This window comes from Coloeus monedula (assembly GCF_965178545.1).
Source record: "Coloeus monedula genome assembly, chromosome: 1".
In the NCBI taxonomy this organism is placed as follows: domain Eukaryota; kingdom Metazoa; phylum Chordata; class Aves; order Passeriformes; family Corvidae; genus Coloeus; species Coloeus monedula.
Genome location: NC_138781.1, coordinates 88,566,266 through 88,593,118, shown reverse-complemented (window position 1 = coordinate 88,593,118; position 26,853 = coordinate 88,566,266). Strand labels below are relative to the sequence as shown.

The window sequence follows — 26,853 nt, the reverse complement described above, 5'->3', positions numbered from 1 at the left end:
AATTGATCTGGACTGCGGAGTTTGGATTAGAACTTGAACACTGGTCTGGATCCTTCAGTCGGATTTGTTCTTGTAATAGCCTGTGTGTTTGCCTTCACAGGGCTAAGAGTAAAATTGAGTGAGCAGAAAGTCTGGATGGCTGTAGATACCAGTAAGCTGTAGGAAAGTTTACTTAGATGACTAGCTGGCTACTCGGCACTTAGCATAATTGATTATCCTCCTCCTATTATCCTCCTCCTACACTTGATGCTTGAAGTAAACCAAAGCTGCAAAATCATGGTATAGAGAATCAGCGTAGCTTAAAAAGCAGTGCAGGAAGCTACTTTACATAAATGCAAACAGTCTTTTGTTTGGAAAGTGAGGAATCTTATGAAGCATCCTCAGAAGAAATGATGTCTAATCTGTTCATTGACTAAGGAAACTCCAGGGGCATATTAAGAATGACAGTACTGGGTCAGATAAAGAAATGTTTGTCTATCTGTGTCCTTCATCTAAGAGCAACTAGTTGCAGATATAAAGAGAGAGTGTAATTTCTCAAAGTATCCCCTTTCTGCTCCTGAAGCCTGGAGCTGGTGTCCACTTTTCCACAGACCCTGGTGTTCACCTCTTCAGTGAATTTGTGTAATTGCTTTTTTTTCTGGGAACCACTTATGCTTGAGCACTCTGCAATAGCTTCCTCGGTCTGTGGTAATATAAGGTACTTTATTTTGCTGTGCACAAGTTGCCTGAACAGAGTAAAGCTGTGGTGGTTCAAATAATGACTTTGCTAATTTTCTCTTTACGCTCAGCTGGTTTTAAGACCTGTACCTTGGTGTGATGAAGGAGCACCGCCAGGTTGGCAGGGAGCTCCTGCTTGGCAGGAGTGCCCTCTCTGCAAACTGAGGCATATCTGCCTTGATAGTCTCCTAAATTGCGGTGAGACCCATCAGCACGTCTGACTTTGCTTTCTGTTGTGCTGGACGGTGTACAAACATCAGAAGTATGTCATGATCTTAATTTGTTGCTGTGGGCCTGCTGGCATGAGTATGCGTGGCTCTTGCTCAATTGAACCTTTTGTTCAGGGGCACGGCACTGTGGGTTTGCAGACAGCTACAGTAAATCCAAAAACAGGGGCTGTTGTCTTGGTGGTCTGGACATCCTCAGTCTGGCCGTGCTCCCAGGTCCTTCCGAGAAGCTGTGCTGCCACTTGTAGCCTTTCTTCATCTTGTAAACTTCCAGTGACTACTGAAATTAGAAGAAGCAGAAGCCTTCAGGGGATTTCCACACCTCTCCAGAAAGCTGCTCTATCTCTGCTAATGCTAGACCCCTTTCTTCACAAAGAATGAGGGAGAAGGGAAGTATAAATGATACTTCATTATTTGTGCTTTCAAATCTGCCTCCTCCCTTCTCTATTTCCCTGTGAGATTACCCTGAATGACTGACTAGATAACCTTTGCTGAAAAAAACTAGGATGAGAGAAGCAGCAGTAGAGTAGTAGCAACACACCGATCTGTCTAATAATGCTATCTCATACTCTCCTGAGCTAAAATGCAGGTGGGAACAGTGGCACTTGGAGCCAAAGAGGTGATTAAAGAGCACCTGTGCAGACAGCAGAGCTGCTGTAGTATATGTCTGGCTGATTCTCTGATTAAAAGATGAGATTTAGTATTTTCTTAGAGAACTGAAATGCTTATTGTGCTAGCACAAGCAGCAGCAAACATTGTATGTCATAGTTGAAGGAGTGCAACTTGAAAGGCTGGGTTATAGATTGAAAAATAAATCTAGATTGTCCTGGTTACTGATACGTAGAGATAACACTGTCTATGAGTGGACTTTGGCTCTTAAGGCGATGCAAGCATGTCACATTTTGTGTCGTGCAACATGGGTTTGCAAAAGGACACTGTAATCTGACCTGTAATGATGGTGTGTTTGGCTTTATGAAATGCTAATGCTTTAAAGGACCCTGCTTCAAGTCCTTCTAGCACTCTTGCTAGTCACTCAATTAAATCATCCTTGGTTGCGGATGCTGACTGACAGAGAAAACAGCATATGCAAAAAGTCAGCGAGGGCTAATGCTCAGCTAGCTTCTAAAAATACTACGATAGCTGGATGGTACAGTAAGTTAGGTAACATGCTTTAATTTCATATTGAGAGCATTTATTGGAGGAGGAGGGAGAGCTGGGGATTAAACCATGAAGCAAACAAATTACTTACTTGGAGGCTGCTTTCAGCTGCAGCACGGGGATGGTGATGGACCAAAGCAGGTGCCCACCTTGCTGAAGGCCATGGCCTCAGCCCCGAGCTGGGGCCCGACAATAAGGCTGCTGGCATGGAGCAATTATGTAACTTTATTTCCTGCCCCCCTCCCCTCTCTTCTTTTACCCTTGTTCCAGTGTGTGATCTCCACTGCAGCTGGCCAAGTGCCAGTGTTTGTCTGTGCACAACGGACACAAACAGATTCTGGAGGGTCATGTGAAACTACCCCTGGCTCTTTAAACCTCACCGCCCTTACCTTTTCCCCTCCACTGCCTGCATTGCTGTAACAGGTGTGGCTTTGTTTATGCACGGCCTGTCGCTTTGCTTTAGCACCTGGGTTTTGCTGGCCCGCAGTGTCCGGAGGAAACCTTTGCCTCCCTGTTTTGCTCAAGCTGCAGGAGAACTCTCTGGATCTTGTGGGCAGGTGTTTGCACTGAACAAAGCAGGCAGGGGCATCAGCTTTATACGGGCAGCACCAGCAGTCATTAGTCACTGTAACCTCTGCTTCTGAAAACTTTGATCTGCCTTACCATGGTTTTGGCTCAACTTTGTGAGTAAGGCCTGTGGTTCTCAGCATCTTCTGGTACAGATGTAAGGTGATTCCAGAGAGGGCGTATCCTATTCCTGTAGATTTTTGACAATTGCTAGTTAAAAAAAAAGAAAAGTCTGGTTTAATTGAAGAGTTATGGGCCTGAAGCCCAGTGAAAGCCTGAAATAAGGTCCCTCAGTCAAGTGTTTGTGTGTTACTGCTGTGGGAAACCCAAATGTAAAATGATGCATCTCGGCCCCATTTCACCTTTGTTACTACATAGTATTTCATGAATCCTGCCTTCCAGAAGGGACTTGTATATGTTGGGGCAACTGACAACACATTTAGGTGTGTGACAAATAGCTTATAACTGGTTTTCTTGTTCCAACTTTTATTTCTCTTGGGATGCCCTGTTGCTCTTCCCAGCTAAGAGGCAATACGTCACTGCATCCATGTGTTAGACATTGGGACTTCTTCCTGGGAAGTGGAACTAATGCTGCTAAACTGCATCTGTGGGGTTTTAGCTACCCCATAAAAATTGATCATGTTGAATTTCATGAAGGGAAATGCACAGAGAAAAGCTCTGGGCTGGGGAGGGACATTCTGCTGAGTTCTCCATGCCTGTGATGCTTACCTCTTAGCCTTTGTACTGAGAGAAGTCAGCTTCAGCTTTTAAGTTTTGACTGAAACTTTTCCTAGATAAACATCTCCTCCTGCTGTTGCCCGTGGCACCTTGGAAAAATCACAACTGAACTTTCTGGGGAACAGACACATAATTTTGTATGTCCTTTCTGCAGTTGCCTTGTGCTGCAAGTCCCAGATTTTCTGCCTCAGATTTAAAGTGGAGGTGATATGGGCCAGGTCAGTGATGGTGGTGTGGTGTCCCAAAGAAAATGAGATAAATACAGTGAGAATGACTAGTGCTCCAAAAGTGAAAATAATGTTAGAATGTGATACCCTGTAGTTGCGAGGGATTTGATGAAAACAGGAGCTCCTGAGTTGCTTGTTCCTACTGAGTGTTCAGTTAGCTCCAGTGAAAGAGCAAACAAATACTGCTGTGTTTCAAGAAAGTAAGAACAAAGACAGTTGTGCTGATGGAAGGTCTGATGTGGTTTGGGGTTTTTTTTGATTCCTGAGAAGCAATAACAAAAAGTCATGAGATAAGCGAGATGTGGTGCATGAAATAACAGCCAGTGTTGTGAAAACCAGTGCAAAGAATGTAAAGAGCTATAAGGGGAGATAGCCAGTATGGAGGCAGAAGTTTGAGTGGTCCCAGTTGTATCTGGCATAGATAGATAGATGCCATTTGTATCTTATCATACAGTGTTTACTCATAAAAACCTTTCTTAGTCATACCACTGTTGTCAGTTTCTGTCTTATAAATGCCTTTGGGCTCCTGAACTGAACCCTGATGGTGACGACACTCGAGAGCAGTGCTTGAGTGCTTGATTCAAAGCTCAAGCATTTGCTGAGACAGTCTCTGATGAAGAGATACTGGTATAACTATATACAGTTCTAGTCCCCAAACACTACATCCATTATGTTTTTGAGCATTAGCTTATATTTTTTCAATGCTGGGCTGAGGGCTCATGGTTGCGCACAGTTGAATTGCCGCTCGCTGTGTGTGTTACTGCTCTGCCTTAATTACAATGTCATTTGCTGTGAAGGTGGTTCCTGTGTTTTGACATAAAAGCAGGTCATGCCACTGTGTATTTAGCCCACACTTTGGGCAGAGTAGGGTCATGTATATAGTCACGTATATTGCTGCAGCAGTTTATGCTTGGTGATATATCAGTGCAGTCGACTTTATGCACTTTTCCACACCCACCCTTAACTGGTATATGCAGAGGTATGCCACTTTTTTAAAACCATGTACCTGCTCTAAGTCTCCTCATACTTCTAAAATGTGTCTTATCTTACTTTTCCTATTTTCTTGTTTGTATTTCAATTTTCCTGCTTTCTCCTAGTTGTCTTCTTTGGCAAGATCTGTGAGAAACCCTGGTATTTTAGACTTAGCCAAATTCAGTTTGTGTTAAAACTTCATGAAACTTGATCTTGTGAGAGTTCCAGTATGAAAAAAACAACAGGTTGGCATCCAGAGCCATGGATGTTTATCTAAACTGAACTTCTGATTTCTCTTGAGGTTTAGTAGTTCACTACTGAATCTGTTTCAGTCCAGTTAATTAGTTACAAAGCCCTAAGCCACAGACTTGGAATTAAAGAAAACAAAGCCCCAAGCCTCTGCATAATTTGATGCAAGAAGAAACTTTTGTTAAACTAGGAAGTGCATTTACATCACTTTTTCTCAGTTTGAAATGCAAACTGGTGTACAGATGAGCCAACAGCACAGTCATTGATTCTGGATCCATGCCACATGTATTAATGTGGCAGCCTAGTGTCCCCCTGTGATCTGCTCCCCCACCTTCTCTGACATTGGTTTCTCCTTTCAGAGGCATGGCAGGGCTTTTCTGTTTTGTCTTGGTGGTTTGACTCCGTGTAATGTAGCTTGCAGGGAGTACAGAATGCCTGGTTTTGGTAAGATATTCTACTCTTCTGTTTTTAGGACAATGTAGATCAGACTTCAGCTCATGGTCGGCGGGATCTGGTGGAACCGGGTTTCCAAGAACCGTCTAACCGCATCTCCCTGAACCACCAAGGTAAGGAATAGCGCGTGGAAGTCCAGGCTTCTTGGGGGAATGCAGACATGGTTTTGCCTCCATGTTGCCATTTCTCCTTCTCATTGGGGGGAAAAAAAAGTGTTCTGGATGGTTGGAGAAGGAGAGCTGAAGAAATCGGTTTTTGTCACAACTGTCCTTGGAGCTGTGAGTGAAGACGATGAAGGACTTGTATGCATCTCAAACCTTGTAGCCCAAGATAGGATTACTAGCCTGGGTGACAGTGATATTCTCCTATTTTTAGGAGTGGGGAGGAGGGAAGTACTGACATTGAATTCAACATTTGTAATGTTAAGGTTGCATTTTAAAAAAATCTTTGACTGCCATAAGAATGGCTCTGGCTCAATGTCTGCAGTAGGAGAAGAAAAAAAAAAACATGTTTACTTGCTTTTCATGAGAGAAGTCAGCTCATTTGGGAAAAGATAGCCCTGAACTAGATGTTGTAATGTGGGTGTAATAGTTTAGCTTCTGTTATTCAACAGGACTGTTCATAAAAAGCTAAAACAAATCTTAAAACTGTCTTCCCTGATTTCTGTCTGTTCAGAGACCTAAAAGACAACAGTTACTATTATTATTTCTTTAAGTTTGAAATAATTGATAATTGATAATAGTGCTCTCTTAGGCACTGATCCCTCTTATCCTAAGAACCTAAGGGTTCCTGATGGTTTAATTTGAAGCCAAGTCCTTGAAGGTCATCTTCAAATGTCGTTCATCAGTGCAACAACTAATAGTAATGCAGACAGAACAAGACTATTGAAACAAAAAAGTTTACAAGCACATTATTAAAATATTTGCCAAACGTGACATGTTTAACTTGTCCTTTAAAAATCCAGCTTTTTTTAATTTGTCAAGGGCAGCAAGACTTAAATTTCATGACTTGTAGATTATCAAGACAGTTAAAGTTTCATAAACAAGTCCCAGAATGTAAGGAGGATTGTATTTTAACTTGCTCCCCTTTCCATGCTCCAAGTTTTCTGGTGTTTTTAAAGCTTTGCTTTCAATTGAAAAGAGAAGGCAACAGGTTGCAATGTAATCCAGTCTAAAACTTGCAGTAGCAGAGGCAATGTTTTGTGTCATGTTTGCATGCATAGAACACATTTTATAAGTTCAATTTTTCATTTGTTTTAGAATTAATAATGGTTGTTATATTACTTTCACCTATCTTAGGATGTGCAAATTTTGGAAGAGATTTATACATACTTCTGAAGCTATTTGTAAATATCCCCCTTTAATCAAGGGATTTTTTGGGGTGGGGGGGGGGGGGAAGACATCCTGTGTGGTCTGGGTTCGTGTGCTACAGTGCATGCGGCTGCTGCTTTTGAAGTCTGAACATCTATAGAAGAAATAGGTAATACTGTGTTTTGATGGCAGAACACCAGCTTTGCAGCCTGACATTTTCCCACTTCCTTTTCAGATCTTTCTTTTCCCCTATCCATATTGTTGTACAGCAAAAGGATCCATACGGAGTCACCTGACATGTGGCTCTTTCTCAGACACTTTGAGACAAATGTCTGTATGTCGTAGTCCAAATTAATTTAGGAAACAGAGGAGGTACTGGCAGTTCAATGCCTGCTTCTCAAGCAAGACGCAGTTAATGTTTTTCCCCAATACTTTTTGAAGTAAAGATCACTTATGCATCCACAATTTGTTTGGGATTTTTCTTCTATGTCAGCTGACCGGCAGCAATCAAATCCAGTATTTCTAACATCTTTTTGATTTTGTTGCCGAAGTAAGTACATAGTACAGTATTAATCTTGACGCTGTTATGTTAGTGGTGTGGATTAAGAACTGAAACCCAAGTGCCCAAAGGTGGCCTTTAATGCTGAGCTGGGCTGTAGGACTTCTGCCTTTTTGCAGTGTTGGAGGGAAGCAAGGTACCTGCTGCTTTGGTACTGTCTTGGAAGTGGAAGCAGCCATAGGTGTGATGTTACATCATGTCTTATGTGTTTGTTCTGTCCAAGTAGGAGCATCTACACTCTTTTCATAGCATATGAAATAAATACTCTTGTCCAAGAACTTGAAAGTACAAGTATTTTTAGAGCTGGCATATATTGTAGAATTCCAGATTAATGAATAGTACATAGAAAAATACAGCACGAAGAGCTTCAGCTCAGAGAATTGTGACATAGTCTGAACTAGCTCTCATGCAGTCATATTATTCACATAATACATAGGAAGATTAGATTATTGACATGAAATGGATTTTTATGTTCTGTGGCCTGGCCAGTGTTTGCTTTGGTTGTTCTTACTCTTCCACTAAACTTAATTATCCATTACTTGCTATTAAAGCCTTGCTGGCACTGACACTGGTTTAAAACTTAGAAGAGTAAACCTATATCCAGAAACAGCTTGCAGAACCACTGCAAATGAATGTTTGGTGGTATGTCTTGATTATGTTGATGATAAAGGTGTTTGCAACAGACTATGGCAATTTTTGCTTCCAGTTATATGCAACATTACTTGCTGAATTAAGCACATACCTATTAGGAGGCCTAAAGCTTCCTGTGATTGGCATGAGCAGAAATTGTGGAAGGATTAGAATTGGCTAAAATAATTCCTGTGTTAGGTGTTCTCCGCCTTTTTCTCTTTAGCGTATTGTGCGTTAAGTGCTTTGAGCAGCCGTAGTTGTTACGTTGTTTTCTGTGTGCACTTGCAGTTCACACCTGACCACATTGCTCAGTGAGCGCAGCAGATTTGCCAGTTTCTGTTGAACATTAACTTGTGGTCCTCTGCTTTTCACTGGGAGGGCTTTTGGTACAAGCACCTGCAATTCTGAACCAAGACTGCTTTCCACAGCCTATAAAAATGGTGATTAGCTTCTTCCCAGGCATCTGAATCCCTTTAACACAAACTGGAAAAAGCATTCAAGTGGAGACTGAGATAGCCCTGCCAACTGTCCCCGCGTGAATAAGCCCTTTCTTGTGAAGGGTATTTCAAGTACGTGTTTCCTGCTGAATCACTGTTTTTATACAAGCAGATGCTTTATAACTCTTCAGCTTCTTCTTTCAAAAGAATGTCTTATAAAGATTGGGGAGCAGAAGATACTTCTGTAATGTGAGGAGTCTTTAGAATAGGGAGGTTTCATGTGAAACTAATGTGCAAAATTGAGTGCAGATGGAATAGTGTTTTTTCCTAGAAATAGTTTAATAACTGCTTATGTGTAGGTATGCTAATAAGCTTGCTTACTTTAACAGTAAGTGTTTTTGTATCTAAGCCATTATTTAGTACTCACTTTTCAATGATTCTTCTAATTGGGCAAGTTTTGTAAAGGTAGTAAATGCAAAGAGAGGGGACTGTGATTTCTTTCCTATATTCCCCATAAGTAAATGTAATAGGAAAGAACAAGCTGTCTTGCTGAACAATACTAATATCCACTAATGCAAAGGAACAGATATGCTTCAGATACCTGAAAGTTAGAGAAAGTTAAGAACAGCCTGCCAGGATTTGGCATTTAATAACCAGCAAGTCTAAGTATTTCTGGAACAGTCTTTCCAGAAGCTGTGGCAAAGCCTCTAGGCTTGGAGAAGAAAAATATTTCTAAACTATGTGGCTTTTCTAAGAGGAAAAGGTAGTAAGTGAAGAAACAAGCAAAACAATTATTTACCATCTTCAAAAAAACCAAGAGGAAGTGAGAGCATGCTTAGGAGGTGATGACAAGTATTGTTTTTTTAAAATTTTTTTTCCTTCTCACTTTGCAAAAGATTCAGCTGTCACAAATGTTTAAAATTTTGCAATGACAAATTTTCTGCAGTGTGTAGCCTATAGTATTTGTACTCTGTCCATCAGTGAGAGGCAGAGCTGGGGACCATAGTAGTGATTTTAGTTCTGATCCTTGCATTCACACAGGGATGCCATTTAGAGGTCTTCCAAAGAGGTGATAAACTCCAGCATTTGTTCTCCCTTGTCCCTTCCCAAAGGGTGCTGCTGGTTCTCCTCTCTCCCCAAGTACCCTGGCAGTGCAGCCCTCTGTTCCTCTAGGCTGCTCTGTGATGCTGGTGTGTAATGCTGCCAAATCTAACCTTGAGTGTGTCTCATTAGCAAGACAAAGCTATCATATAGATTTCCCTGTGCTACCGTGGAAGAGCTTTGCTATATGAATTATGATGGCAAAATACACTATGCTACAGAAAACTGTAAGCCCAACAGAATTTGTTGGCTCTTGGACTTTGGGGGGTTCAACCTGCCTGCCATGCCACTGCTGTTTCTCTTCTTGTTCCGTACTTCTGGGATCTTCTTTGCTGATGCATATTTTGGAGCTCATTTTTTCTGTTTGTTTTTCTAGCAGGCAGCAAATACTGCCAACTCCAGTCCCAGATGTGAAGTTTATGGGTAATACTTTTTATTGGTACTTGACATGTACTTTTTGAGATTGGGTAGCTACTTCTTATTCAGAATTTTAAAGCCAGGCATAAATAAGGCACATTTTGTCACCTTGCCTTTAGTGAAAGTATTAGACACACAGTTCTGGCACTTTCTGTATGTATGTACTTGTGGAATGATTGTCAGTTTCTGTACAAATGTGTTTTGCCATGGGTCTGTGATGAAAGATTTATCTTCCTTTTATTAGTGCACTCACATGAAGGCTTCCTTTCCCAAGGTGCTCTCAGCTCTTGTTGGACGTGATGCTTTTTGTCACTGCAGTTTGCAGACAGAGCTGAGCTGAACCTTACGGCACCTCTGGCTCCGTAGCCAGGTGGCTCCAGCAGCAGAAAGGAAATGGTGATGACAGTCGTTTTAGCCAACAGCTGTCCTTTGCCAACAGCCTTTGGTCTTTCTTGGTTGGTTGTGGTAGGAAGCCTTGCCTGTAGTGAGACGATGAACCTGCTTTGGTTGCGGATTGGGTGGGCATTAAGATTTCCTGCCTGTGTGTACAGACCACTTGGTTCCCAGTGAAACTGGAGGGATCCGGGGCATCTGCCAGCTTGCACCATACTGCAGCCAGCTCTTGAGGTGGATGCTGTCCTGTACCTCGCTGGCTAGTCACTAAAATACTAATTTTTATAGAGACAGTGAATGTCAGCATGGTGGAAACTTCCCTTCTAGCACACTGGAACAGTCCTGGGTCCAAACAATACAAGCCCATGTACATACAGTCAGACTTTTGAATGAGCATGGGTGTAGGTGAAGTATTACAATGCCTAAGATTTAACCCAGAAAAATAATACTGTGTAGCACTCTTTTTCTCCACCATTGTTGTTATTACTTGATTTGAATATATTTTCTTTTGTATTTGCCTCAGGATAGGCATGAGAAGTTGCGGTGATGTTGTTATTCATTCTGTAGCTAAGGAGGAGTGTGTTTAGTAACAGCCGGTGCTGCTTCTGAAATGCCTCAGTTGTGTGATCTGACTGGGATGAGTTGGTTATCTGGTGTATCAGAACTGACCCATGTTTTTTGCAGAATCCAGCTGGTACTGAACTGAAAGTGTAGAATGAAAAACAAACATTGTTTGTATTTCGGAGACAATACTGCCAGACATTCATGAATTCTCGTGCTTTGTATAAATGTTGTTGTCATTGTCCAGCCTTAGAAAAAAACCACCATTAGTGCCAAAATGATTTACACTGACTAATCTTACGCAGAGAGCGGAGGCCCTGCTTCCTGCCTAGCTCATTACAGTACCTTTGTCTTCTTTTGGAGAATGCTTCCATTTATATTTGGTGATGAATCTTGTTAGCACAGCTACTAGGAGGGCACCCATAATAGCTGTGTAGAAGTTTAACTTCCCTCATTAGATTAGTTTCCAAATCCTTGGGCTGTCAGAACTCTGAAAAAAAAAAGTTATGAAAAGAGAAGACAGAGTAGATTGGTGTTTAGTACAGATTGTTTCAGAGATTTGCAGTGAGCTATGGAACACAGATGAACTGAACTGTATGAGTTTAGCTGGAAGACTCTGTACATAATATAGTGAAGATTGAGTGAAAACAGTGAAATGAGACGAAACAGACAAAAAATTATTTAAAATGTTGCATATTCAAAGAAAAGCATTTTTAGGTAGCTGATGTATTTTCTTTCATTTTTATTGTATTTTTTAATTTTATTTTTTATTTTATTTTTCATATATCAACTTTTTAGTATCAGCTTGCAAATCTTTGGTTTTGGACATATATAAAATTAAACGTGTTCAGCTGAAGCCACCTGATATGAATAAAAAAGCACTGTAATATCTCATAGTTGACAAGCATGGTATTTTAAGCCTGTTTATAATCTCAGGATTCAGTGTATCAGTCTTTTGAATTTCTCTGACAAAGTAGGATTCAATGCAGGGAAGGAGCCCACTGTCTTGTTTAGGGTTTGCCTTGGGGCCTTTATTCACTGGAAGTTTTACAAGTTGAGATGTAGAAAAAATGAAGAATTTTAAGTAAGCCAAACCAAGAAGTACTACAATATTAAAAATTAATTTTAAGCCTGTTTTTTTTTTTTTTTCCCCTGTGGCCTATGGAAGAATGGTAAAGCTATTACCAGATGTGCGATGACCTTTTTGCTGTGCTGAAGGGGAAGATGGCTGCTGGGGCAGAGCAGTTGCATTGGAAGAGCCAGTGGAGCTGGACTGGGAAATTGGGTTCCTTGTTCCAGACAGTCCATGGCACACCATACTCATCCCTCAGGGACTGAGGCTGTATGGGTGTATGACATCTGAAAGAGTGCTTTGGGGTTTTTTATACTGCAGATAGGTGTTCCTCCACCTTCTCTTTCAAGATTTGTATTTGCAGTTACCATGGCACAGAGGGGAGTAGATTCACAAAGTGTGAATTGAGGGTAGTTAGAAGCTCCATTCTTGTTATTGTTAAATTCTTGTCTAAGGCTTTGGGAGAGGAAGGTGTAGACTGGGCATCTGGGTGATGAGCTTTTCTTGATTCTTTACAGATCCATCTCAGAAAAAGAGGGCATTTACCTCCCTCACCCTGTGTGTTACCTCCTTGAAAACAAGTTAGCTTAGTGCTAGCATAAGCCTACAGCGGTGGCTCTTTAAGAAACTCATCACAAATCAAATAGGGTGAGACTGCAAAATCAATTGTAAAATCAAATGTCCTTTTTAATTCACTTTCGTCTTTAATATTAAAGTATGTGCATTTCCTGCTGCCGCTGAAGCAGAGCAAATCTATCTGTTCTTTTTGCATCCCTTGGCTGGGTAACGCAAGAGGCAGCATGGGACACCCTCTCTCTTTGCTGGTGGGTGTGCACTCGGGGGCATCCCGTGGAGAACTTCCTCTCTCTGCTACAGCTATTGCACAAGGGTGGCTCAGGGGAGCGGCACGATTCGGGCTGAGGGGCTGGGGTGCTGGGGCTGGGTGCCTAAACACACTGGTCTGTTGGGAGGGAGTGTCCGCTCCGTTCACAGGAGGCTGACGCTCACATCACGTTTCCATCCATGAGGCGATGCCATGGGCGGCACAAACACTTCTGTGCCGCTGCTGCCGCTCCAGCTGCGTTGGGTCACCCGTGCCCTTGCTGAGCGGGCACTGTGTGTGGGCTACCTGGTGCCACAGCCTGGCTGGTGACTCCTCGGGAGGGAGAGCACCTTGCATGGGCTGGGAGAGGGCTCCTGGAGGGAAGCAGCCTGCAGGCCCTTCATGGGGAGGATGTTATTCCAGGCATTCTGTTTATCGGCCTTGAGCTCGTGGGTCTGATGCTTCTGTTTGAAATGGTGTGCTTGGGGAAATTCATGTATCTGAGGGAAACCAGTGATTCAATATCTACCTCCTGATGAGGTGTTTCTCCCCATGTACCAGACCTGAGCTCATTTCTTGTGTGTTTGTCTCACGTCTTTTGTGAGGGGAAAAAAAAAGTCTATTGTCCCATGGATGGTGCACTCCCTCCTCTGTAAGTGTATTTCTTTAGCAAATTGCACCATTCCATTGCTAAAGCAGCCAAATGTGATAGATTTCACTATTTTTTAAACCATTTCATATACTTATTTATACTATCCAACAGGTATTGGGGCACTTATGGTCTCAGGTCTTCCTCTGCCTCCTAGGCAGCTTATTTCTTCCATTCGAGTTAGTGGTCCAAAATTGAGCTTAGTGATCTGAAATATTCTCTCCTAGTTTAATCAATGCAAGTTAACTGTAAAATCTTGGGATCAGCTCAAATGTTCTCTGGCATAACTGTATTGCTTCTATGTTTTCTTTGTAATCTGACTAAATTTCTACTGTCAATATGTTAGAGCAAAAGGATGGAAATTCATAATATCAACACAGGCTCTTTTGATAGCTTCTGGATGACATTTTTAACGTGGCTGAGTTGAATTCTTGCCTGTGCCACTACACCCTCTTCCTTCACGTTCTTGGGTTTTGCATATTCCCTGTTAGGGGGAATGTTTTAAGTATATTTAGCTTTATGTAAGAAGCTTTTGAACCTTTCAGTGAAGGTGTTACAGGCAAATGTCAAAACATGGCTTTGGGCACTTAAAATAATCTCAGTACTAATGAGCTTCCCAGCTAAGAAAGTTGATTTATTATGTAGCCTGGCTTTTAATCATGCCGTAACAATGGCAGTTGTTCAGTAAAAACAGTGTCTCTGCAACATCAGAATATTAACTTTGGATTCTGACACCTTAACCAAAATCAAATTCTATGTTTCAAAGGCAGTTTGACGTGTAAAGGGGAAGGGTATATTTAGAGATGGAAACAATCCATACTCACTGCAGCTGTACTGTCTGTTATATATTTCAAAAATAATCTTTTAAGAAGTATCTCTAATTTTTGAGATAAAAGTACAATGTCACTGTGCAAGGTCAGCTTTAATGGAGAGAGAACTGACTTTCAGTATCTGATTACATGGAAAGCTCTAGGGCTTTAATCTGGTTTCATGACTGTGTGTTCAAGTCCGAAATAAATCTATTCTGCTTATTCGGACTTTTAAGAGTATCATCTGTTAGAAACTGATTGCCATTTATCTGCAGCACATGGAATGTTTGAAATCACTGTGACTGTTCAGGGCAGGCTATTTTATTTTTTAAATCTCTCAGTTTTGGTAAAAGCAGACAGATTTCTTGAGAGCACAGTGTTAACTGTGTCTCTGTGCTTTCTGAAGGTAATAGGGGAAAATAGACCCCGTTTTCTATGAAATGGATTTCCAAGAGTGTGGTAGCAGTGGTGTGGTGAGGTAGGGGCAGATGTAATGTCAGAAACTGCTCCCTGAATTGAGATTGGCTAGACTTCATCCTTGCAAGAAACCTTTCAACAGCCTACATTTAACAATTTTGGAATCAGATTTTTTTTTTTTCAAAATGAAATGCATTTAACCAGATAAAGTCCTGATTTACTCCCACCCCTGTTTAAAGCACACTGAATTGATTTTTGCTCTGTCTCTGACCAGCCTTGCACCTTTGATCTCTCTTGTGATGCAGGTAATTTTTAATAGCTGACACAGTGCAGCCCTCTTGTCCACAAACAGTTCTGAGAGACGTGTATCCACATTTTGGATTTTTGTTTTCCCCTGACCTTCAAAGTTATATTTTCGGTCTCTGTCAAAGTAGTGAGAGGATTGAAAGCAGGCAGTACAGCTCTTAGTGTCCTTCCATTGTTTGTCCTAATAAGTGTCCTAACCTTTGGTTTCTGTCTCTTCTTTCCAGCACCTCAGGTGAAGAAAAGTATAAGTTAATTTACTTTTTTGTGAGCTTCATCTTTAAAGCAGAGCTTTTATCATCTTAGAAATGAATAGAGAACTTCACTTTGCTTCTCTTTTAAAAACTAAAAATTATTAAATGAAAAAATAACCAAGCAATGTCTATCTCTGTAACATGTCCAGGGGTAAGAAATAGAACAAGGGTGAGGTAAGACTTGTTTGCAATAGTGAAATGGGGCATATTTCTGATACCACAGTACTCCTGGCAAAGGCTTCTGTTTCTTTAGGGTTCCTTATGAATCAACCGCTTCGTGCTCCTCCTTTTCACTTGTTAGTTGGTCTTAATTAGAGGAAGAATTATAAATGCTAAACAAAAGTTGGCCTTGTACTTAAAAATTGAATGGATTTTAAAAGTTGGCTGGCAGTATTGTAGCAAATTTAGGTTAAGCAGTCTGAGGAAGTATAGAATTAGTTTAAGGTTTCAGTATCCTTTTCTGCATATTAAAATAAATTTCAGGAGCAAACGTACTAGAAAAATGGGACTGTCACATAAACACATAACACATTGTACAGCTGGCAGGAAAATGCCCAGTTCACGTTATAGCTTAAACATGATCTTTCTTAGAAACGTCTTTTCTAATCTGTGTATAAAATAAAGACTGGTTCTGCCAGATGACTGGGAAGTTGAGGACTGCAGATTTTAAGAGTTTTCCAGCATGGGACATATATCTGTTTTAGCTGAGACAAACAAATTACACTGGAATGCATTCATGGTCTGTATCAGCAAGTGTACCTTAACTTAGTTAGGTCAAAAAGAACATACACTGTGGTATATCAAAAAAAAAAAAGGATGTCACTAAAAATACTTTGCTAATAAATTTCCAGGGTTTTGGGTGAATGTGAAAGTAGGCTTTCTTAGTGTCAGAGTTATGTTTATTTAAGTCTCAACATGATTTTTTTTCTATGTTTAAAAAATGATTAAAGATTCATGAATGAAGTCAGACTTCAGATAGCAAGAAGAGTGTAAAATGGCGCAGGCTTTGATTACAGGAACTTTCTGGTTCATTCTGTAAGCTCTGCATCTTTGAGGAGTATCCTGCCTGTATTTACAGTCAGTCCTTGCTAAAAGAATGTGATTGACCTTGGGCTGGCTGGCAGCTTTATAGGTAGCAGGGTGATGGGGGGATGGTTATTTTTCACTCCTTTTGGAAGTTGCATGGAGTTAACAATCGTCCATAGCCTGCACTGTGGGGTTGCGCGGACTCTTAGGCACAGATGGGAACGAGTGGCTGCAAACTGTAGCAGTTAATGATGGCAGCAGCAGACCTGGCTCCCGTGTGGTGGTAGCTATCCAGCTATGACTCAGGCATCCACCAGCAGCCCAGAACAACTGGACTGCAGAATTCATGGCAGGATGATGACAAGTCTGTGTTTCTTTACATGAGAATGCAGAAGCAGCCATGGGCTCTCCACTCCACAACCCACAACCCCCTCTGTGTAGAAGCTGGAAACACTTGTTGGGCTTGGCCACTGTGCCTGTGTGGGGCAGGGCAAAGAGTTAGAAGCACTCGTTCAACGAATCAGCTCCTACATGGGATGAAACAAATCACTGTAGATGTCTATGTACATTTTCCCCATCAGCAAAATGAGAATATTGCTATTGCAGAACTTCTATCAAATGTGTGGTTGAGATCTGCTTAGTAGTGTGGGGGCTCTTTTTGAAGGTGAAGTCTCACTTCAGCTTTGTTCATGGTACTAAGCCAAGAGCTAGTTCTGAAGAGATGAAGTCAAGACTGAAATGCGAACATATGTGAGATGGTGTCCTAATACATTGGGTAAACCACAGGGTATTACTTTGGTATGACAGGTAGCCTTTCTGTAAATTGACTTGTTTGTATGCAGCCTATGACATGGAAGTGATGAGAGATGATGCAGCCTCTAAGTACTACAAATGTGCTTTGATTGATGGTGCATAATTCTTGACTCACAGTAGGGAGGAGGTCAGTGAATTGAGCTGAAGGGTACTTGAAGCTTTGTGCATGTGGGGGTTGAAATTAAAGTTGGGAGCAGTGACCAGACTTGCCAGATGACATTGGAACATTTACTGAAAAGAAAAAAAAAGCAATTAATGTGGGATAAAGAGATAAGTTAAAAACACTTGAGGCATAAAGCATAGTGAAAAGCCATGGAGTTTCTTTAAGATGGTTTTAGTATGTAGCTGAAATGAAACTATTGAAAGAGATCTAATTTGTTTTCATTACTGTAGGAGCCAAAATGTCTACTAATACAGTATTTATGTTTGTGGTAATATCTTTCTACCATTGTGTATCTCTATAAACTTTCTGTTTAATAAAATGACTAAACAAAGCAAAACAAAAAACCTCTCAACCCTTCCTCCGTATGGCAGTAGCGCAGAGCTTTGTGGGCCAGGATACATGTCTCCTGCTGTGTTATGCTGGTGAAATACAAAACAGAGAGATCTCTTTCTGAAGAGCAAGTTTAGAGATGAATCTGGCAGACTGTTGGCTCCAAGGCAAACTGAGAGGATCAGAGAAATTTGCTGAAGGCATGGCTGGGGTGAATGCCTCCTTTCTTACAGCGAGGGTGTTTGAGCAAGAAGACTTGGTGATCTCCGTGCTGATGACTTTGCCCTGAAAAGAGATGTTCTCAGACCATTTGCTTTCCCCAGGGTCTGGTGTCTCCCAGGGGTTTGGTGGTACAGCTGCACTGGCACACTTCCTAATGCACTTGTAATAGCAAAAAACCACTTTCTCTGAAGGAAGTTTATTCTGGTTTGACAAGTGAAATGAAATGCAGCAATAAAAGCATTCTTAGACACTTATACTGGGCTAGAAATACAGCTATTTTAACAGGAAAAACAGTAGAAATGTGGAGTCATTTCTATTTAACTGGTTGTTTGCAACCTTTCCTTGTATTGCAAGAAAATGTGCAGAACCTATACAAAATGCATTTTATTGAAAGCTTGTGGGAAGGCAGAGTCTTCTAGTGCATCCTCAGTTTTAAGGGGCCAACAGACAAACTTGCATAGAGGGCAGAATTGGGGGGTGTTGTTGACAGAGTGGACACTAGAGAGGTTAATAGGGTAGCAAAGAACATAAATAGCTCTCAGTGAAATGGTACCCTACTGTGGTGAAAGAGGAAGACAGTATGAATGTGAAATCCGTTTGAATAACTTATAAAAGAAAGTGTTGCTCTTCAGCAAGATAACTCTTAAAATTAGTTCACTGCAAGTTGAAAGGAAGCCCATGTGGACTGTCCACTTTGGAGGACTGTTGGAGATGGAGGAAACTTTGAAGTGGTTTCTAGTGCTTTACGTGGTGCAGAAGCTCTTAGTGCAGGTCTTTCCTGTTCTGAGACCATATGTTGGTGTTTTATTCATTTTATGGTTAGAGTTAAGTACGTTCAGGTGCATAAACACGTCAGAAAAGAGAAAGAACCTTCATTTATTTTTTACTACTAAAGATTAAAAATATTTTTAGGTAACTATACATTCTGATGTTATGCTGCAGCTGCCTTGGCTTGTGCTTTAAGTTGTAAATTTGTCAAATAAGGAAATAAAGTCTGTGCTTGTTTGTTTGTTTTTCTAGTCAGATGGTCTTCAGGTCCATCTAAGAGAAGATTAAGGAACATCAGTGAAAATATGTTGTCATACCAAAGAAAATGCTTTTGAATTTTTTAAAGGGGAGTGACATAGCAAAAGATAATATTGTAGTCTTGCATTATTTATGGTGCCTGTAGCTTTGAAAAAAATCGTGTGATGTTAAAGTTGTCCCAAAATGAACTGGAATAGTACATTTCTGTAACTCTGATTTCTTACTTTGTCTATAAAGCAGGTATAACAAGCTTGAGACTTGTTTTAAGCTCACGTAATAAGAGGAGGGGAGAAAACCCCTCAAATTCCAGAGCTCAATAAAATAAGGAAAATCTGTAGAAAAACAACTCTGTTGTAATTTGATGTCAGTTCTGCACTAAAATCTTTTACCACAGCGCAGCATTGTAACAATAAGCTTCAGTCATCCCTGTCTTTCAGCTTACCTGAGATAAGCAGCGCAGTATTTATTTCTGCCTTTATGTAAACATTATGCCGCAAGTGGTTCATGACAGCACTTCAGCAAGCTGTGTCATGTGAGGATACTTGAGAAATGCATCAAAGGAGCTGACATTCTTGCATTGAGGTTGAAAAAGGTTGCAGCACTTTCCTTAAAGCCAAGAAGCTTCAAGGGGAAGATCAATCTGAATTTGTTACATTTTCTAAGTCTCTTTGTGCCTATTAAAAAAGACAAGATTCTGTCAAGATAGCTGCATTTTCAGCTAAAAAAAAAGCCAGATTTAAATGGGGCAAACCAGCTAAACAAAAAAAACCCTTTCAAAATATAACATGAGATGTAGCTAAATTTGGAGTTCTTAACAGCAAGCAGCTGCTTAAGTAATTAAAGTATATAAGGTGCTACTGACCAAAGCAATTAGTATGTAGTTTCATTAATGGTGTTAGGATTGCAGTAACAATATTTAAGTCTTTCTGTCCAAATCAAGATTGCAGGCAATTTGTGCCATGTCCAAGATGAGGTTGGGAGCAGTGTGGTGTTCGAGCGTGCTACAGCACCACTGTCTGAGTGGATCTGTAACTGCGCGGGAGCGTCTTGTACTGCCTGTGCCTTGTTAACCCTCCTAATTAACATACCTTGCTCGAGAATTTACATGTGCATGCACTTCTAAATTTTTTCAAGCTAGGATGGTAATAAGTTTATATATAAAACAAGGCTTCATGAGGACTGCTAATTTTTTTGTTTATCTTTGCAATAATTTGTGAGCTTGCTGTTGTTCAAGAGCAAAAGGAATTACTGTTTTTGTGTATGTTTTGTGGTTTGTCCTTAAGTGGTTGAAAAATCTTGGAGAGCTCAGGCATAGTAGAGTCTTCCAAGTCCCTCTGAGATCTGAAGTACTGCAGATGATGGGTTTTTAAGTTGCAAGGTCTGCAACTCACAGACAAGTGGGTGATGAGCACAGTGACTACAGCTAGGTAGCTTCTAGGCTCCAGAATAACCATAAGTATTCTTCAGAAGATGACAATGAGTTTTAGAGCCTAGGTAGAAAAAGTACTCATCGGAGACAGAATGTGGAATATACTAAAGTCCTAATACAGGTCACCTCTGAGGCAAGGGCAGCATCACTGATGAGTCGTTCGGTTGGGGAACCCAAGCTGGGGAAGCTTGCTGCTGGGACACCTGTGGGTAATACTCCCATGGTGGCTAACCTGGAGATGCTGACTTTGTTAAAAAGCTGCTGAGAGAAGTCCTTCAGAGCCTTCGGGCTTTACAGCAACACTTCTGGCCTACCTTGAGCTCTGTCCTGTTGACGCATTGCCTCTTTCTAGGTCTAAGGCTTTCTAGGTCTGTAAATACGTGGGTGTGCTTTTGGCGGAGCAAACCAGTCTTCTCTGCTTTTCTGGGCTGTATTTCAGATGTGAAACAGAGCGAGGTGAGCAGGTTGTCTCACCTCTTGAGAACACTGACCCTGTGTCCACAGGTTTTTTGGGGCGTCTCTCCTAAGAGGAGCGGTGGGAGTGAGTTAAAGCAGCGCAGTGCAGGACATTGGCGCCTTGCAAGCTCATTTGAGCATGCTGGTGACATCCTTGTCATGTGGGGTAAAGGAAGTGGAGACAGCCTCATAGGAAGCGATGGTCTGTTAACAGAGTACCCTTGAGGGAAAATATCTTGTGTCCTGCTTCCAGCCTTGTTCTGTGGGTGTGCAAGGAGGTGAGTCTAGGCAGGGGATTGGGCTCCATGAACACCGACGTGATGGAGAAGAGCAGCAGGCTGGTTTCCCAAAATCACGGGGTATGCCCTGCGTACCTGAACCAGGAATGCACACAGCTTGTGAAATCAGCCACATGGATCTCAGAAGGAAAACAGGCCTAAATGGACAAGTTTGTTTTGATTCACACTGAGCTGCGATGAGTCTTCTGCATAGCACACCTGCAGCTTTTGCCTGAGTGAGCCTGATCTTGACTGATTTTCACCAGCGCAGCTTACCTCTGGGATTTAAATCGTGAAGGACCAGGCTTTGCCTAGCTGAAAAAAAAAAGAAACTGGATTTGGTGAGTTCAGAAGAAACATTAGCACATTTCTGGATTTCTTAGGCCTAAATAGTTAGGCTGATGTTATTGATTTTCAGTGAAGTTTTGAATGGTAAATGTAGATTACTTGTTCTTTTGTATTGTTGCGGGTCTCAGGGTTGTTGTTGGTGGCATATTCCTCGATTGGGGTTGGGGTTTTTTTAGTTGTTATTTTATGCTAAAAAAAACCAAAACAGGTTGACTAACGGGAGTTCTTGGAAGCAATGTAGTCATGGTAGAGGGAGGTATCACAGAGCTTTTATAAATGACTGTTTTCCTCCTGAGCGGAGTGGGGCACAGACACCTTCAGCGGTGGCTCCACACCGCCATTTGGGATGAGACTGCAGCAATATGCTTTGCCATCTGGGGATCCGTGCGGCAGGACTGTGGCGTTCCCTTCTCACGCAGTGGAGGTTCACGCTTCGTTACAGCAGTAATTCCTCACAATTTATCCACCCTTTGCTGGCAAGGCCAGGGGAGATCTCCTTGTTCTGCACCCCTAAGGACGAGCTTTTTCAGAAGCAACTGCTCGGGTTGCCTGAAAGGAGAGCCTAAAATAGATGCCTGATTCAGGGACAGCATATCTGTGTGTAGATGAAATTAAATGCATGCCCCAAAATGCTGCTCCTTTAGTAGGGCAAAGAAATGTGGGCAAAGCTTCTATCGAGGTGCTGCCTAGGCAATAAGAGGACATCTGGATGGCAGCTGCCTTCATCTCTGAAGTGGAGCTAAGATAGGCAGGCTTGCTCATCATTATTTGTCAGGCACTGGGTTTAAAAGTCAAGTCAGAGGCAATTTCTAACGTTCTACAAGTAAATTCATTTTAATCCCCAACAGGCTCTTAAAGGAGGCTTTTTTTATGCAGTGTTGCAATTCCAAACAACTCTCCCCCAGTTTAGTCTCTTGTAGATAATTTACCAAAATGACAATTGTAGTTAATACTAAACTATTAAAGCAACTGATAAAAAGAAACCAAAATTACCCTGGAATTTAAGCATTTTACTTTTTCATATGACTTTGGTCCTGTTAAGTTTGACAAGAAGTACCTTAAATAAGAAATATTCCTGTTGTCTGCTTTGTAAGTCCATTGGTCATAGCTAGGTAACTATTATATGCTGAAGATGCAATATTTAATTAACTTGGAGGAATAGCTGATTCATTAATTCCTGTGTGCAACTTTTGGAACTTATATTACATCCTCAAACTTGCTTTCTAAGCCGGCAACAAACCTGTTTGAAGCAAAATTTAAAACTCATGGTTTAACCTTAGTAGGAGCAAAGGTTAGCTCGGGTATCAGGTGATGAGGGACACGCCTAATTTAATAATAATAATAATAACAATAATAATAATAATGCTTCAATGCCAGCTCTGCAGACCCATCACTTCCCGAAGAGAAATGCTAATGGACTTTCTGGTTTCATCCAGACACTTTTTACTTGAAAGCTTTGTTGAAGTTGTTGAGGAGTGGCTTTGAAATGAAACCCCCTATGCAAGAAGCCTGGGGTTTGCAGACTGCTGGGCAGGGACTTCCCCAGGTAGTCGGGCGCTGCTGTCTTGGAGCAGCCGCCGGCACCGGTGCTGGAGCAGGCAGGGCATTGCGGGCTTTGGCTGCAGCTCCAGCAGCACGTTAGGAGGCTACGCACGATGTTTCCCGGAGCAGGGATAAAGCTTGGGCTTTCTTGGCACGATGGGAGGGACTAATCCCTGCAGTGGTACTTATATTGATTTGTAAGGATTGTTCAACTGGGATTACTCAACTGGGTATTATGGTATTTAATCAGGGAGGGAGAACACAGGTTCCCTAAAGTAAAGCAAGAGATGCTTTGACTGTTTTTAACTTTGCCTTTAATAGCTTTAGATTTGCAAGACACATGTAGCTCTTCTCATCTATGTCAATTTTCCTTTTAAACTGTGACTTGTGTAGTGTTATTTGTCTGTATTTGATTTGCACCTTCACTTTTTTTCTTCTTTTTCTCTGGCATGGACAATAAGAAGGAAATATCCAAGTAAAAGTTTAGAGAAGCACTATGAGTGCATCTGTATATGGGAAATGGTAGAATAAATTAGAAAAATAAATAATTTTTATGCGTGTAAACATAAGAAAAAAATTAATTATTAGATATTTTAAAGCCTTTTATTCTGTTTCTAATGTAGGACCACGTAATCTTAATAAAAATGCAACTAAACCTGATCTTTTCTGTGTCAAATTGCAGCTCTCACTGATGCAGGATATCTTCTTAAAGCCATTCTCTCATAAATATGACTATATATATGGTCATACATAGTCTAATATAATATGCAGTCATGCATTTGCCATGTGGTCAGCTGACAGTATTTCAATTCACCTCTTCATTGCCACCTGATGTTGTGCTTCCTGAGCTCTGACTTGTAAGTTCCTTATGGCTCAGTAGGTTAACATGGGCTTGCCTGTTGTCTGAAAAGCTCCAGTGGATTTTCTGTTTGTTTTGTATGGGCTGCATGGGCCAGGAGCCCTTCTGCTGCCCAGGTGTTCCCCCACCCCTGTCCTCTGGAAGGACAAGTGACAGTCTATGATCATCATTTTGGGATGTACTGACAGGGCTTGCTTTCTCAGTTTTGCTGTTGAGGTAACGCATTGAGAGTGAGGCATCGGGTTAATCTCACCAGGAAGGTAAGACTTGAATGGAAAATCCCTGGGTCAGCTGATGTCTGTGTCTCCTGTTCACGCCTTCTTTTCTTTTTTGTCCTGATTTAAGGGTGGGCCACAATAAGGCTATAGGTTCATGACTGCCCCTCACACAGTTATGACTTCATCTTTAGCTTTCCTTCTGTTCACATCTCCTTTTGGGCTGGGAAAATCCATCTGGCCTATGCACCCTATGATGTGTTGCTTCCTTCGCTAATATAACCGCTCTGTCCTTAAGGATTTTTTGAGGATTAGTCTACTCCAGCCCCAGGTTTGGCCTCTGAAAGAATATGCCATTCTGCCTGCTATGGTGCTGCTTCTGTCTGGGTAACTGAGGCTGGTTTGGGTTTTCCTTGTCTTGATAAACTCAAAGAAAGAAATGCTTTCTTTTTAAAGGTCTTTATCAGTCTTTTTTTTAAATTAATGAACTAAAAGCAGGTGACATGACAGAATGGTACAGGAAAACCACTGAACCTCATGTTCATGGAAGAAAACTGCAGATGTTACCAGTTACTTGAAAATTAATCTTTTCACTGGATTTTGTAATCTGTGCAAGAACTATGATTTCCCAGAGGTCTACTTAATCTGGTATTCTGCTTTAAGTGATGCATTTACTCAGTATTTACTATAGAGCAGTGGTTATACAGGCATTGGCCTGCAAAGAGGGTTTTGAAAGGCCGCCAGCTGATTGCTGTCATCAGCGATAGCTGGACGAGGGTGTGCTCACCCAACAGGAGGTGGGCAGTCCCATTGTGCAGTCACACAGGATCATCTGGTGTCCTGTTTGACTTTGGGTTCAAACTTTGACCTGATGTTTTTTTTAGGAAGGAAGGTATTCTTTCTTTCCCTCCACCCCACTCCCGCCAAAGCTGCAAATTTCCTTTGAGAAAACAGGTATCAGGAATTCTGTTTTCTAAATGGTCTGTGTGAGTCTGGAAAAGGGACTGACCATGACTTACATATTTTAGACTGGCCATGACTTACATATTTTAATCGTATCTCCTATAGTTGGAATGTGCATAATCAGAATTCTAGATGGTTTAGATGTTCTCCTTGGATTTCAAGCCCTTCTCTCATACTGGTGCCATTAGTGCTTCAACACTTGTGTGTGCCGTACAGTCAAGCAAGAGTTCAGCAGTGGCGATGGTGATACCCACCTGTATCAATTGTCTGTTGAGGCAACCAATATCCATCCACTCCACAAAGGGACCAACCTGACTCTACGATCCTTGGGTTTGAAATGGGAGCATGTACATTGGGAGGTCCTTGTGAATGTTGTCTGTGAATAATTGCAGCATCATCAAAGGGCAAAACCATTAAAATCTCCATCAGAGACATGCTTTGCCTTAGTTTGTCCCCGTAATTAAACAAATAATCCCTCCTTGTCCACCCTCCCATTCCCCAAATGCCTAGCTTTCATCTTCTCTGCTCTTTAGGATGTCAAGTGTTAAGTATGTGAACTGGATGAGAACTGAATTTTTCATTTGTTAACTTTCTATCTTTTTCTGTCAGAATTCCTGAAACTCAATTTATGCACTAATCCACGTGTACAACTTCGTTCCTTCCTGCTGTAGGGCACCTATAGCCAGTTGCTCCTGTTACTCATTGAAGCTTTGGGTTTTTTTATGAGCACCTTTCATATGTAGCTTATTCCTATAGTTGTTACCTAGCAACATTAATTTTGTTCAATTTAGTTTGCCTTCTATTTCAAGAAATCTATCAGGTGTGTTTTAAGAACGTATCTGGAGTCCAACCATGAGCCTTTAGAAAAGAGGTGTGAAATAATAAAGAGAATTCTCTCCAGCACCTATAATTAATGTACGTGTACTTGGTGTTAGCCATCACAGCCTTACTGGCAGAAATGGCAATAGATGTGTGTGGCATTTAAAATTTACCTGGAGAATACCGGAGCAGTTACAAGTTTGCTGTTGATTTCTCTGTGTGCTGTTTCAATGTGCTCAAAGAGCACAGGTGCCTATCTCAATTTCATGCTCTTTTACCAAGCAGCATCTCTGTTTCTTGCCCTTCTCTCCACGGCATGGTCCATTTAGCATTTTGCAAGCTGCACATGCACTGATGTGACATTTTGTAGGCCAGCAACCATAGTTACAGTGCAAAATAGAGCATTTCACTTAAGCTGAAGAACATTACAATGCAATAAAGGAAAGGAATCTTCAGTATAGAAGCCCATAAGGAGACTCACAGGGTATATAAAGTTTTGGAGTTCAGGCTTGTAATTTTTAATTCAAACTGTGGCCGCTGTGGAGATGGTGATGCCTCTAGGACACAAAGTTGTCTTTGTGTCTTCTGCTTTCACTCGAAATGAACAAAAAAAACCCCTCTAAGCTTCTAATGTTCAACCGAGGCAGTCTTGATATTTTTATAATTGTGTCTGACAGCCTTCTCTGATCTTGAGAGCAGTGTGAAAGCATAGGGTTTGCAAATGGTTTTTTCTATATTGCCTTTTGTTTCTTGCACAAAACTTCCCATCCATATGGAGCTTTCAAGAAATCAGGAGGGGAGAGATTGCATAGAATTGGAGCTGCTATTGGGAATGGAGGGCGTCATTCAGCTGTAGCATCACTGTAGAGGACACTGTGGAGTTTTAAAAAAATTGTAAGAGATCTGCTTATTTTCATCTACCTTCTGTTGCATGTGTCTCTCAGAGGTGTAGAAGCTGCCAAGTACTAAATACATGCATCTGTAGGGGGCTGTGGATACCAATTGTACAAAAATTGCAGATCAACTGGTGCCTGTGGCATTAGTGGAAGCTGAAACCAGAGTACGGAGGGATATGAGGCATTTGTGTAAACATAGCGAGTGTAGTGACATGCTCAGAGGGAGAAAGTAATAGAGGAGTGTGAGTGTTACCTAGAATGGACTTCTTTTTGCATCTGTACAACTGTGTGTGGTCAGTAATAGCATGCTTTCAAAAAGTTGTAGTCACTGAGATTTCTGACAAGTCTTTTGAAAATGGCATTTGGCCATGGTACTGGAGGGATGTGCTGCAGTCCTCCTGTGCAAGGGGTCCCCTTAATATGAG

At 41.4% G+C, this 26,853-nt stretch overlaps 1 protein-coding gene across 3 annotated transcripts in view; it reads left to right on the top strand.

Annotated features, from left to right (window-relative positions):
- Positions 1-26,853, top strand: part of GRB10 (growth factor receptor bound protein 10) — a 145,672-nt gene that overhangs the window by 55,943 nt on the left and 62,876 nt on the right. For all 3 annotated transcript variants that reach the window (XM_082295568.1, XM_082295569.1, XM_082295567.1), the window contains one exon: positions 5,328-5,421. In XM_082295568.1, the coding sequence (XP_082151694.1) occupies positions 5,328-5,421 (94 nt within the window). The remainder of the gene's footprint in view (positions 1-5,327; positions 5,422-26,853) is intronic.